This window comes from Physeter macrocephalus, chromosome 11, assembly GCF_002837175.3.
Source record: "Physeter macrocephalus isolate SW-GA chromosome 11, ASM283717v5, whole genome shotgun sequence".
NCBI classification, from domain to species: Eukaryota; Metazoa; Chordata; class Mammalia; order Artiodactyla; family Physeteridae; genus Physeter; species Physeter macrocephalus.
This window is the reverse complement of record NC_041224.1, coordinates 73,848,458-73,863,149: the sequence shown is the minus strand read 5'-3', so window position 1 is coordinate 73,863,149 and position 14,692 is coordinate 73,848,458. Positions and strand designations below refer to the sequence as shown.

Below are 14,692 nucleotides of genomic sequence, written 5' to 3'. Positions count from 1 at the left end.
GGCCTGCCTGGCCACTTGGATATCTAACAAGCATCTCACAGGTCCAAGACTGCACTCATGATTCTCTACAGCCTCTTCTCCTACTGTCCCCACCAGCTCAACAACAGCCAATTGAACCCATCACATTTTCAGGTCAAGCACTGGGGAGATCCCTGACTCCTCTTCTTTCACGTTCACATCAGCCCATCAACAGATCCTGCTGACCGAAATGCCCCTCCCCTGGGTCGTTGCATTTGCCTCTTAACTTCCTCCCTGGTCCCTCCTTTACTAAGCCTCCACACCTTAGACTCTTAGTGTATTCTCCACTAGGCAGCCAGAGTCAGCTTTAACGTTTGTCATTCTATGGTCGCATCTCAATGGGCTCATATTTCACTCTTCAACAGCCAACTGCTCGTCCGGATACTACCTAGCGTGGCCTACAAGGTCCTTCATGATCTGACCCTCCCAACTGCTTCTCTGGTCCTGCCTCCCACCAACCTTCCCCTTCCTCACGCTGCTTCCTCATCACCCTGCATCTGCTGCTTCTCTCACCTGTCCAATCATCTCCATGAAGGGCACTGCTCACATGCTCACTTTCTTTAGACATCTGCTTGAGTACTTCTCTCCAGCACACTCACTACCTCCTACTCTGATCACTCTTCTCAGCAATCCTTGTGACCCAACTGATAAGTACGTGTTCACTGTACACTAGAAGGAGTCCTCCTGGAAGGCAGGCTCTACTCTGCCCACCACAGAGTCTCAGCACCTAGAATGGTGCCTGGCACGTAGGAAGGACTCAATAAACACTGATGCAGGCACAGGGCACCATACTGCAGGATGCCCAGATCCTGATCCCCAGAACCTGTGACTGTGAATGTGCTCCCTCACATGGCAAGGGAGACTCTGCTGACATAACTTTGCCGTGCCCACCCCATGGGTCTAGTAAACCTCAGGGTCTCCTGGTCACAACACCCAGGACAGCTAGCCTGGACTTAGCACTCCCTTCCTACCTGGCCATGTTTCAGCATTTAGCACTCATTCAGCAATTTATCCTTCTCATCAACCCTGTGACATAGGATCCATTATTAACTCCACCTGGAGATTAGGAAACTGAGTTGCAGGCAGGCTTAGCAATTCTGCTGCCACACAGAGCAGCTTCACTGTCCTCTGTCAAAATGACACCTACATCCCTGAAATAAGAACCAAATTGATTATGGAGTGATGGCCCAATTTTTTGTTGTTGTTAAAACTGAAAATGAACTGGTCCTGGGTTTCATTTATTTTTAGATTTGCCTTTTGACCTTGAAATCAATTGTTAAATAAATACAAATAAAACAGAATTTTCAATGAACTGCTAAAGCCAGTTTCATAGTATATCTTAATTTTCCTATAATATGGTTCCCTCTCTATAACATTATATTTCATAGTACATATTTTGTATTTGATTTTATTCAGGCTACGATAAACCAACTATCTTTAGAGCAGTGTTATTTGAGTTCTAGGTTAGGACATTTCAAAGTATAGATTTTCCCCCATTCTATCCCTTTTCGTTGCACCTTAAATATCCAGACATTCTGGAAAAGGTCCTGCATGGAGGGTGCTAGCCCAGGCCCTGAGCCTGGAGATGGATCCTGACTTTTCCACTTTCCAATGATGAAACTTAGACATGTTTCTCTGTGTTCTATTGCCTGAACTCTTTTCACCTACAAAGTGAGGGTTTTGTGGAAATTAAACAGTACATTTTTTTGAAAATGCATTCTGGAAATGGAAGGAGAAATACTCATGTAAACACTGATAATTATTGTTGCTGCCACCATAGTTCTATGATAAGATTTTTCTACTTTTGATTCTAATATTTTCCTTTGAAATTTCAAACCAATTAAAATATGCATGTTATGCAATTGCACCTTTGTAAAAATCCAAAAGCCCACATTCTCCTTCTCCCCTTGAACCAAGCCAGTGACTCATCTTGGAGCTGATGGCCAGACAGGGCCGGCTGGGTCGACTCTGGCTGACTGTCCTTCTAAGCTTTGTCTTAGATCACTGCCTGTTGGCATGATAAACCTGCTAAGAGTTTCTTCTACAAAGTGTGTAATTTGGAAGTATTTTCTTTTTGTGCCTTAAAAAATATTGGGCATTACTCTGTAGCAGGATCTTAGTCACCTAAAATGTTTCCTATATGTGAGATCTCTGGCCATCTCTGCAGCCTCCACTTAGGCGCCCCCTCACCTGTGTGTGTCCTAACTGCTTCACAGCACTTCTCTGTGTTTTTATAATTCTTACGATGACTTTTTGTCCTGGCTCTCGTGAACCAGCAGCTACAGGCAGGAAGAACTTGCCATCTGGGGATTCACAAGAGAGAACTTGCCATTTAAAAAGACATTGTGAGTACTTAAATGACTCAGAGAGAGTATACTTTCTGCTCTAGTTAAAAGAAGAGAAATATCCTTGAGAATGTGTATGAACAAGCCCTCTTCATGAAACCAAAGGTCCCGGTTAGCACACTTGTGTAGACAGATAAAGAAGAAACTTATCTGTTCCTGTTCTTAAGCTACTTCTACAAGAATCTGCCTATAATTGCCAATTATAAAATACTGTTTTCCAAAGTCTATTTGAATTGTAGCTCCCATGTGATAAAATTCCAATGCATTTTTAATTTTCCAAAAGATAAACCTCTAAAAAATGTTTAATACTATTAAATGAATGGAATCAGATTTTACCTTATCATTGAGTTAATAATCCTCAAATTTATCTTACAATTATCACTGGTCAGTCAAGTCTGATAAAGTATGATTTTTCAAATGATGATAAACTAATTCCAGATTAAATTTAATATTATGCATTTTGACATTACATTGATTCAGACATTGTTTCTGTGCTAGTTTTTTTTTTACCATGTACATTTGATTACTGGTCTCATTAAAATAATTATAATGCCTCAAATTAAACCATGTCTCTAAACGTGACATTGCATAAGGCTGACAGTCAAGTAGGCCTCTGTTCTGTTATACACTTGACTCATGCTCTGTTATATAACTTAAAACTAACAGAAGAATTACAGAGGCTACTGAAAATGAGCTACTGGTGGCTCTGATCAAATTTAGAAAATAGAAGGGAGAAGAAGGAGAAGAAATGAGCCTCATATATTTTCAAAGCAATTTCACATTATCTTATATAATCACCAAATACATTTTACTTATCACATTTATAAATTTCCTGATTGCCAAATCCACATGCTTTTCACAAACACTGGGTATAACTTTGTACTGCACAAAAGCACACGTGTACTTGCCTCTTTCCTTCTGCTCCCTGACTGGTTTCTTGTCACCCTCCTAACCCTCCACCAGTTGTCTGGTTTCCTTTACGTATTTACAGGCATCAGCATTTCTCTTGTCCCACAATGTTCAAATTAAGGCCTTACATGCTTTCCCGTTCACCTTTCTTTAGAACCAAATCACATAAACTCTTTCTTTGAGGGGAATAACGGAGCTTACCCAAACTCTTTTTTTCTTGTAATTTCAGAACGGAAAACTCTCTCTACTCCAATGCAGAGAATACCTTTCAAAATTATGTCCCCTTCCTCTATAGATCAGTCTGACTTAGACCTTCCCTGCAAACCACGTGAAATCAAGAGGGGAGCCTCAGGACCACCAGGCAGGTTCACTCTGAGGAGGGCTGAGGACGGAACTCCAGCATGACCGGCTTGGCGAACTTCCCCAGTTAGCCATCCTTTACTCTTGCCTTCCCGACCATAAGACAGGGCTAATGATGCTTAGCTCATAAGGCTCCTCCTAGGGTTTATCTAAAACAGACAACATAACAAATAGGCACTCCATATTGCGATAGCTATTATTTTGTCAAGATTTTAAGCCAAATAAGTGTTCTGAAACTTTCTTTGCAATTTGACAAAATTATTCTTAAGTTCATTTATAGTAATAAGCAAGTGAAAGGAGGCTTGTATAAGAAGGGAAATAAATAGGGACTTGTGCCCCCAGATGTAAAGATGTCTACTGTTGAAAACCACACCCTGCTGGGCTTCCTGCTTTGCTGCAGATCCTGGTCCTCAGAAGCAACTGGACATGTAGGACCAAGAGCTAAAAGTACTCAGGGGAGCTGACGTAAAATCCCACTTACAGGAAGATCTTCTAATAGAAATGATCTCAAATACTTAAAACAATTGTAAGCCAAATATGTTCCCTGTAGGAAAACGGCAATAACAGCACAATCGGAAACAATGTAAACGCCCCAAATTAGGGAAGTAGCCCATGATGAAGCATTCACGCACTGTAATAATATTCATCCATTTTAAATCATACATTTCAAAGAGCTTGTAGTAACAAAGTACTGGCATGAAGAAAGCACAAAAACACAAAACTGAAGGCACAGTATGATCCCAACTGTATAAAGCTAGGCATAGAAGCAAGGGGAAGAAAACACACCAAAATATGAAGAATGATTGTTTTTGTGTGGTGGAATTAAGGATGTTTTTCTTTTTCACATACTATTCTGTGTCTCACGCATTTTCTGCAGTCAGCAGGTATCGTTTTGGATGGACTATTGACCTTATATCTAACAGATTCAAAACTTCTCCAACAGCTAATTCTCTAGGGAGATTGAGGGGTATTCTACCACTTGCTCTGTATTAGCTTCCAGAAACTAACAGATATATCTCTGTTTTGAAGATGACCTCAGAAAGCCATCAAATTAAATAAGAAATAAAGTATAGCTGCTTCTAATGGCTAAACTCGGTATGCACATTCCTTCATATTTCAGACTTTCATCCACCAGAGAGTATAATACCTTCGTGACTACAGAATGCAGATTCACAAAAATATATCTGACCAAAATCTTAGGAAAAAATACATGTTCTCAATCCTAGCCTATTTCTTACCTCTGAAATACTGCTAAATATATGTGATATAAATAGTAAGCAAACTAACTACCTAATGTATTAACTTGGAAATTTAAATATTGTGTATGATTTCACTTCTAAACACACTTCTCATGCAGAGATATGTAGGAACATCATGGTTAAATCCTATAAGGTTTAGCAGCAGGGAGAGCCGTTGGAAAGGAAGACATTCACTGCACAGATAAGGAAACCAAAGGCACAGGTAGGGAAATACCCACTCAAGACAAGCAGCAAGGCAAGAATAACAACTAATGCTCTTTCCCAAGGGAATACCCGGAATGGCTAAGAGGCACGTCCCACAGGCATGGTTAGTGTGCACATTCCTCACGATGCTGAGGGCTGGACAAGTCCCTGACGGACCTGGTACACAGCCCCACTGCCGTCATGTACCAGCCACACACCTGGGGATGGTCACAAACCTCTCTCTCTCTCTCTCTGTTTCCTCCTCTGTACACACCTGGCAATGTCAAAAGAACAGAAAATGTCCAGAGGACAAAGAGAGAAGGTCATGGACTTGGAAGGGTCCTCCTTCCTGCCAACTAGTAGGGATCTGTTGCAGATTCACTGTGCCCTGAAGATCCCTCCATGTTTCACACAAGTGCAACCTCCACAGCTGATTTTCACAGAAGGGGTGCTTGGCGACTTTTGTCCTAAAATTTAACTTCTTAATTATACTCCACCAACTTCAAGTGACAATCCTTTTGATCAGCCAGAACAATTTGGGGAAAAAGAGGAAAGGAACTGATAACGCCAAATGCCTGGGTGTCCTGCAGATCTTCAGGCACATGTCGTTTCTAGTATCTGCCTCTGCATTCAGATGGCCTCAGTTCAAGGCCTATGGCTCAAGCCCGGACCACTGCAAGTCCTTGTCAGTGCCGCCTAGTGTGGGCCTGTCTTTAAAGGCAAATTCCTTTGCATAATGGCACCAAGGAGGGCAATCAGAATGTTGATCATTGCCTTGTCTAACAAGCAATAAATGTCCTTTATGCAGGTCAACTTCTGAATCGTGCTTTAACCTGAGTGGGAGGAAACACAGCCGACTCTGAAACCATCTTCCACTGTTGAAAACATAATCTGCCTCTTTTCTCTGACTCACTTCAGAAACCCCACACTTGGAATAAAGGAATAAAGTGCCTTTATTCCAAGTGTCTTGCTCAGGAATAAAGTGTGGGGTAGGGCAAGGACTCTTTATTTACAACAAGTTCAAGGGTGTGGGACTGCAAAGGTGGCTAATATACTGCTCAGCAAAGTTTCTGAAAGGCACTTGTGCCCCGAAAATCGTAAAATCAAAGCATAGATGATAACTTACCCAAAGTGACTGGCTAAATTCATGGAAATACAAAACAGAAGGAGGTTTTTGATCATGATAAAGCTAGAGAACATTCCATTGTCCATTCCCAATAAGAATAATAGCTGAAGCAGATGAATTTGGAAGAATAACTTCCTTTCTCAACCTTGATCTTGAAGCTGAAAGGCTGAAAAATATATAAACATGAATGTTTCTGTGACGCAGTTCCTGGAATCAAATCACACTGCTAACACACACAGTTCAGAAAGAAAGGAGCCTGGCTGTCCTTGTCCAGCATGGCTCCACATCAGGAGTTATCTGTGTTCATTGGTCTTTTTATTGGGGCATAAAAAGAAATTACAGTGGGCTTAATTTTCACTTTTACTCAAGGTGCAGAATCATTCCCCTAATTTATTTTTTCCCATGCCTCAAATACTTTGTTTTATTTTTACCATGTTATCAAATGACCCATTAGTCCTATTATTAGATTCAATGCCTGAAGTTATCTAACTGTATTTTGCATCTGTCAAATCCACAAGTGGAATACTTTTACCTTTCTGAAATATTTGCCACGCGTTCAAAGTCAGCAAGCTACTCCTTGTTCTGCAAGGTGCTGAGAGAAAGTATGTGGAAAGAGGGGGGAAAAGGCACATTTAAGAAACAAGTCTTCTACAAGATCACGATAATATAAGAACTGCTTATAAGGGAGGGTTGCCACTTTCTCAGCAATATGTCCCCATGACTGAAAAACTTAATAATCACTGCATTTAGGCAAGTCTCTTGGCTCTGGGCTCTGTGCTGGGCCCTAATTAATGCATTTGAAATCCAAGCAGGCACAATCCCTGGGCTCTGCAACTAACCTTAGCGAAGGCATATATTTCTCAATATGCGCATAACGCAAATAGATGCACATCCTATAGGAGCACCGCGTGCTCAAAAGAAACATTTTCCCGAGGCGACCCCAGGCCAACTCCGGAAAAGAGAAACACACAACAGGTACTTCCACCTCAGAATCCAAGGCCCTCGAGTCGAGAAAGGCAGGGCGGGGGTCGCCTGGGCGCGTCCTGAGGCTTGTCGCCAAACCCGGGCCAGAGTCCCGGCGGCGAGCAGGCGGCGCTGCATGCGGGAAACCGGGGCGGCGCCTCCTGCTGCCCTCAGCCCGGAGCCGGGACCCCCAAAGAGAGGCTGCGCTCCCACGGTCCCGGGACCGCCGCGGGGGCTCGCGGGAGCTGGTGGGCGCGGGGGCGGCACTGCGGAGGCTAAGCCTCCTCCGGCTTGGTGCCCGCGGCCCGGCAGGGTCGGCCTCCTGCCCGGTCCGCAGCGGCGCGCCCAGCGCCAAACGCTCGCCGACCCTCCCCGGCTAGCTTCTGGCCCCAGCAGACCTGCCCGGCTCCTGCCCGGAGTCCGAGCGGAGCGTCCTGCCGGGCGGCGCTTTCTTTCTCGGAGAGGAGTGCGCGGTGCAGAGCCGGCTTGGTATTCCCCGGCCTCGAGCAGCCCGCGCGACCCGCCCGCGCCCCCCGCCGCCGATCCGGCGCCCACCCTGCAGGAAGCTCCTGGACGCCGCGCTCCTCGAAGGCCTGGGGCCGACGGGGCCCTCCGGATGGGCGATCTCGCCCGTCGGCTCCTGTGACGGCGGCGGATGCCTCACGCCCCAATTCCTACCGGCCAGCCCGTGGGCACTGAGCCCTGGTGCCCCGTCCCACGGGGCTGCGCCGCTCTGGACCCCCCTGACCTCCCGCGCTGGCTATGCCTCCGCAGCCGCCGGGGGAAAGTTTGCGCTCCCGGCCGCCCGTGGCTCCCCACCTGTCTCCACCTGCCTTCCCAAGCCAGGCAGCCTCGAGGATAGGGGTGCGTACTGAGCCGGAGCCGCCCGTCCTCTCGCCCTCGCCCGCAGCTTCTTACCCCATTTCCCCGGTCCCGCGCGCCCGGGCTTACCCTGCGCGCCGGCCCGGGAAGGCAAGCCGTCGGCGAGGGTGCATCCTCCTCCTCCTCCGCCTGCTCTCAACCGGCTGGCAGGAGCGGAAGGCCAGTGCGGCGTCACCGCCCCATGCCGCCAGCGCGAACTTCCCCAGTCCTCTCGGGCCGAAAGGCTCCGGTGCCCCCCGCGCTCCTGCCGCCGCCTTGCGGCTTCGCTCCGCGACCGAGGCCGCGCTCTGCCCTGCTGCAGATATTCCCCCCCCCCACCCCACCCCCCCGGGTCCCCAGTGCACTCGCGCGCTCGCTCTCACCTCGCCCGAGCGCCACATGTCGTCTCCGGCTTTGGGGAACGTTCCTCTGCAGAGGCGCTCCGGTAGAGGCCGCCAGACTCTCACCAAATGCGCCCTCGCCTCGGGCAGGCTCAGCGGAGGGGGAGGGCTCCGGGTCCGCGGCTGGGCCAGGTTTGGGATAGGCCACATTTCCGATGAAGTTTCTTGGTAGCCGGCGGGAGAATATCTATGCCTCCTGTAATAAGCACCGGTCCCTCTTTTCAGAGCTGAGATGGAAAGGGAGTGTCAGCAGGCAGCCGCCGGAGGCCGTTTCTCCGAGAGCTTTCCTGTTCCAGGGCCAGCCCTGAACACCTTACTGGCCTGGCCTCAGCCTTCCCTCAGTCCTCCACGCAGGCCTCTGTGTCCGCATCTGCTCCTCGCTTTAGAAAGAAGCTAGCTTGTGAGGTTACTTTTTAAAATCTGTAATTCATCGCAACGGGAAGGAAAGTCAGAGTAAAATTGGATTAATTAGAATTAAACACTTACCTAATTGCAGTATACATTTGGGCGTTTTAGGAAGTTCCCTTTCTGGACAAGAAGCCGCCTTGTCAGTAGCAAGGGGCCCTGGGGTCTGCAGACCTGAGAACGGGTCTGGGGTGCGGACACTTGTGCAGGGCACTGCCTCCTGCACCCACGCACATGTGAGATTTCATTATTGGGATCGTGTCTGTCTCTGCCGCAGTGTGCCCACTCCGAGAGGTGAGGCTGGCACTAACGACGCCTGGGCGGAATAGGGGTGCAAAAGCAAGCACAGTCCTGGTTTTAAGATGGCAGCATCTGGTTTCCTCAGGAGGCGGCTGCCTCTTGGCTATGAGAACACCCAGGGGGAGATGTTCAAGATTTAAAGTAAAACCAGCAAGAACATGATGGGCAGTGTACTATTATTTCCACATCTTTTGTGACACTGAGTTGTTTACAATCACTTTTAACAGAATAATTGTGAGAAAGGCAAATTTCTAACTCTCCCCCAGAAAATATCTTTAATCTTTCAGTGTGTGAAGTCACTCTGTTCTTCAGTTATGTTTAATGCCATGTATTCCAAATCTAAGCTAACTGCTGGCACTTTTGCACTTTCCAAAAATTCCAAGATTTTCCAAAAATAACAACTTGTAAATATATTTTAGAAACAGGACATAAAAATACATAAATATTGCAAATATAAGGAGGTGTTATTCTGAATATACAGTTAGTCACAGTATTAAATAACTCAGATTCTAGTGGTTCTGTATGAAATATAAATTAGGTAAGAGGCTCATTTGAAAGGCTTTTCTGATTCTAAAATGAATAAATTGAACACAGCCATTTCTTTATTTTATAATTTCTCAAAAGTCATATCACTAAGATAAAGTTCATTGACAGTCAAAATCATTAAATTAAAAACAATCAGAATCAATAAAATTTACCCTACTAAGTGTTAGAATTCTAGGTTTGGAGATACCAGTGACAGCTACTCTTTTCCCAGGATAAGGCAAATCAAAGAGTTCAAATAATTAGTGAATTTAAAGCTTTAGAGATTACCAAAGTCATTCAGTAATTTTTGCAAAAAAAAAAAAAAATGTAGATAAACCAGGGATTATTTTGGATTAGTGAGAGATGCAGATACTAATTTTTAACAATATTATTTTAATCAATGAAATCAACTGTAGGAGAATTTATGTTCTTTTGATGAATTATTTTTTAAATTTCCATGTTTTTCCTATTAGTTTAATTTCAGTGCATATTATTGAACATACGGAAACTATGTTTACTAAGAGCTAATCTTTAAAATTGTATTTAAGCATGTGGCTTAAATATTTACCTTCTCCCTGAGATGAAATGGTAACCCAGTCTCTCCATATTTATGAACATATAACAGAGCCTTAGGTCAGATGGACCTGAAGGGATAGTGAAATAATAAGGCATATCATAACCTTACAGAAATTCACATTTTAGAAGAATATATATTACCATTTCATAATGTTTGTTTTAATATGGAATTCAATGTTTGCCCTGAAAAATAATGGGTCTATCAGCTGAATTCCCATTTGTTCCTTTAGCATTTTCCCTTGTATTGAATGACAGAAAGCAAAGTAGTTATAGTTCTGGAAAGCAGTAGAGGGCACCACAGTTCCATATAACCTTAGGGTTGGACCAGTCTCCATAATAGTTTCCAGTGTGAGATCCTAAAATAGCTGAACTTGGGGAAGCTGGGAGATGGGTGGACACTTTCTACCCCATCCAGAGCAGAGACAGCACAGGGAGGCTCTGTTTGTCAGGGTAGGTGGAGTAGAGATGGCTAAATGAGAAAACAGTGTCTCCATGAAGAAGAAGAGCTTGGTGAGAAGTTGAATGGAGGGTGTTCTAAGCTGAGAGTCCACCTGTGTAAACTAAGGCATGTTCCTGGAACTGTATGTAATTTTCTGTTTAGGAAAATTCAAGTACAGGGTAAAGATAGCAACAGGTAAGATGAGACAGGTGCCAGAAGACAAGAAATGTGGCGCCAAGCAGTTAACTTCCTTCTTCAGGCAAGGAGTCATTGAATAGTTTTGTTGGTGGGGGAGGTACATGTTCCAGAACAGATTCCCCGTAGCAGCTGTATACAGAAAAAGTGTTGGGAAGAGGCAAACCTAGGCTAAAAGCATGAATGAATATCACAGGACCAGCCTTTGGTGGGTGGGAGTTTAATAAATGTTTGGGTCTTTTCATTAATGGAATCATAACTTCATTGATTCACATGTACACAAAGTGGATTTATTAGTGCTTTGCCTGAACAGAAACAAGAGGGTCTTGGTTGTTAAGGAAACAGAAACGTCAGTTCTGACCAGAAGAAGAAGCAAGATTCCTAGGAAAAGATGGCAGTTGATTTAGACTCTGAAAAAGAATTTGTACAGAAGATATCAGAAAAGGTAAAAGAAAGAGCAGGAGCAAAGGTAGGAAAGTACAGGGCACATTAAGTGATAAAAGCTCAATTCACAGAACCACCCACTAATTTTGGAGTCTCCTGGAGAAGCAGGAGGCAACTGCAGCTTACTCTGGGGACATAGACACTGGTGGCAGCTATTTTGGGGAGCTGCTCTACCATGTGGACACTGATGCAGGCAAGTGCCATTTTGGAAGCCTCCCTTTAGCTTTTTACCCTTGGGACACTGCCCTGCCCCCACCCACCAGCCTGTAGGCACCAGTACTAGGACGCCTCAGGCCCAGCAACTAGCTGGGTGGGGATACTGCCCCACCCACCAATTACAGGCTGTCTTAACATCCACTAAGCCCCCAGCCATTCCTGGACATGGCCTTGTCTACCAGAAGGCCCAGGACACTGCCCCACACACCAGTGTGTAGACATCAGAACTGGGACCCCCAGGTCTCTACAGCCAGAAACCTTGGGACCTAGCTTCACCTACCAGGGGGCAAGCACTAGCCACAGAGCCCCCGGGCCCAACCCACCCACTAGCAGACAGAAAGCAGTTCTGAGATCACCAGAGCCCTACCCCTGGCTTGTCAGGGCCTAGCAATACACCAAGAAGCTGGCGCCAGCCCCAGAGCTCATTGGGCCCCAGTCCTGCCAATCAGCAGGCCAACACAGGCCAACACCTTGGACCCCTCAATCAGCCACCCCCAGGATCTGGCCACTCTTACCAGAGAGCTGACACAAGCTTTGGGACAACGCATACCCCACAGCTGGCCCCACCCACAAGAAGTCTAATGCCAGCTCTGGAACCCCTGGGCCCTGAAGTCAGAGACCCCAGAACTGTGTTCTGTCTGCCAGTGAGCCAGCATAGCCCCAGGACCCAGCTTCACACACTGGTGGGTGGACATCAACCCCAGGATCTCCTGGACCCTGAACCTACATACCAGTGTTTGCACACCAGCCCCAAGACCACTGCAGCCCTGCCCCCTGTCTTGTCAGGACACAGCCAACACATCAGCAGGTCTGTAACAGCCCCAGGACCCACTGGGCCATAGCCCCACTCACCAGCAGTTCAGCACCAGCTTTGGGAGACCCCAGAACCCACAGCCAGCCATGTCAAGAACTGGCCACACCCACCAACAGGATGACACTAGATCCAGGAACCCCAGCCCTGCAACCACCCACCCCAGAACCTGGCTTTGCCCACAACTGAGGCAGCGCCAGACCCAGCCCCAGGACCCCCCAGGGTTCCACAGACAGCCACCCCATGACCCAGCCTCACCAACCAGCAGCTGGCAGCCTCTGCACAAGCAGGGCCTGGCAACCAACTGGACTTAGGGCCAGCCATGCTTACCAAACTGCCCACAGTTGTCAGCCTGCCACAACAGAAGGACCCACACAACCCTCATAGGGGACAACCCTAGAGCATATAACACTGGTAATCAGAGGGGAGTGTGTTGCTGGGATGCATAGGATGTGTCCTACAAAAAACCACTTAACAAAGATCAGGAAACATAACCAACCTACCAGAGACATAAAAATAAAAACATCAAATTAGGCAAAATGAGGCAACAGAGGAGTATGTTTCAAATGAAGGGAAAAGATAAAACCCTAGAAGTGAAGTGCAGAGAGACAGTCTACCTAATGAAATGTTCAAGGTAATGATTGTAAAGATGATCAAAGAACTTAGAAAAGAATGGATGAACAGAGTGAGAAAGTGTAAATCACTGAAACTGAACAGAAAAAAGAAAAAAAGAAATGAGGACAGTTTAAGAGACTTCTGAGAAAACATGAAGTATACTAATATTCACATTATAGGGGTCCCAGAAGGAGAAGAGAGAGAGAAAGAGGCAGAGAACATATATGAAGGCATAACATCTGAAAACTTCCCTAACTTGGGAAAAGAAAGAGACATCCAAGTCCAGGAAACATAGAGAGTCCCAAACAGGATCAACCCAAAGAGGAAAACACTAAGACACATTGTAATTCAAATGGCAAAAATGAAAGATAAAGAGAGAATATTAAAAATAGCAAGGGAAAAGCAACAGGTTACATACGAGGGAACTCCCACAAGGCTATCAGCTGGCTTTTCAGCAGAAACTCTGCAGGCCAGAAGGAATAGCACAACCTATTTCAAATGATGAAAGGGAAAAACCTACAACCAAGAATACTCTACTTGGCAAGTCTTTCATTCAGATTTAATGGGAAAATCGAAAGTTTTACAAAGAAGCAAAAACTAAAAGAGTTCCACACCATCAATCCAACTTTACAAGAAATGTTAAAGGGTCTTCTCTAAGCAAAAAAAAGTCACAACTAAAAACGTGAAAGTTACAAAAGGAAAAAGTTCATTGGTAAAGGCAAATATACAGTAAAGGTAGTAAATCAGCCATGTACAAAACTAATAGGAAGGTTAAAAGACAAAAGTAGTAAAATCAGCTATATCTGCATAAGTAGTTAAGGGATACACAAAATAAAAGAGCATAAAATATAAAGTCAAAAACAGTAATTCTTGGGGGCTAGAAAGTAAAAAGCCAGGGTTGTTAAAAAGTGTTTGAAATTAAGAAATCAGCAATTTTAAATAGTCATATATATATATATGTACAAGTATAAACCTCAAAGGTAAGCACAGACCAAAAACCCATAATAGATACACACGAAAAACCAGAAAGGAATCCAAACACAACACTAAAGATAGCCATCAAATTACAAGGGAAAAGAATATAAGAATAAGAAAGGAACAAAAAAAGACCTAAAAAAACAAAACCCCAAACAATTAACAAAATGGCAGTAAGTACACACCTATCAAAAATAACTTTCAATGTAAATGGACTAAATGGTCCAATCAAAAGACAAAGGGTGGCTGAATGGACACAAAAACAAGACCATTATATCAGCTGCCTACAAAAGACTCACTTCAGATCTAAAGACACACACAGACTGAAAGTGAGGGGATGGAAAAGGGTATCCCATGCAAATGGAAATCAAAAGAAAGGCAGGGTAGCAATATTTCTATCAGACAAAATAAGCCTTAAAGCAAAGACAGTAAAAAGAGACAAGTAGGACATTACATAATGATCAAAGAATCAATCCAAGAAGGAGATATAACAATTGTAAATGTATATGCACCCAGCATAGTAGCACCTAAATACATACAGCAAATATTAACAGACATAAAGGGAAAAATGGACAGTAACACAATAATACTGGGGGACTTTTACACCTCATTCCATCAATGAACACATCATCCAGACATAAAATGAGTAAGAAAACACTGGCTTTAAATAACACATCAGAGCAAGTGGACTTAATAGATATACAGAGAGCATTCTATTCCCAAATAGCAGAGCACACATAGTTTTCAAGTGCACATGGAATATTCT

General features: G+C 44.8%; 1 protein-coding gene across 1 annotated transcript in view; it reads right to left on the bottom strand.

The window, feature by feature from the left end:
* GABRA5 (gamma-aminobutyric acid type A receptor subunit alpha5) overlaps positions 1–6,362 on the bottom strand; it is a 94,908-nt gene extending 88,546 nt beyond the window's left edge. The window contains exon 1 of the mRNA XM_024114980.3: positions 6,201–6,362. Coding sequence (XP_023970748.1) covers positions 6,201–6,286 — 86 coding nt within the window. The 5' untranslated portion in view covers positions 6,287–6,362. The remainder of the gene's footprint in view (positions 1–6,200) is intronic.
* Positions 6,363–14,692: the final 8,330 nt, after the last annotated feature.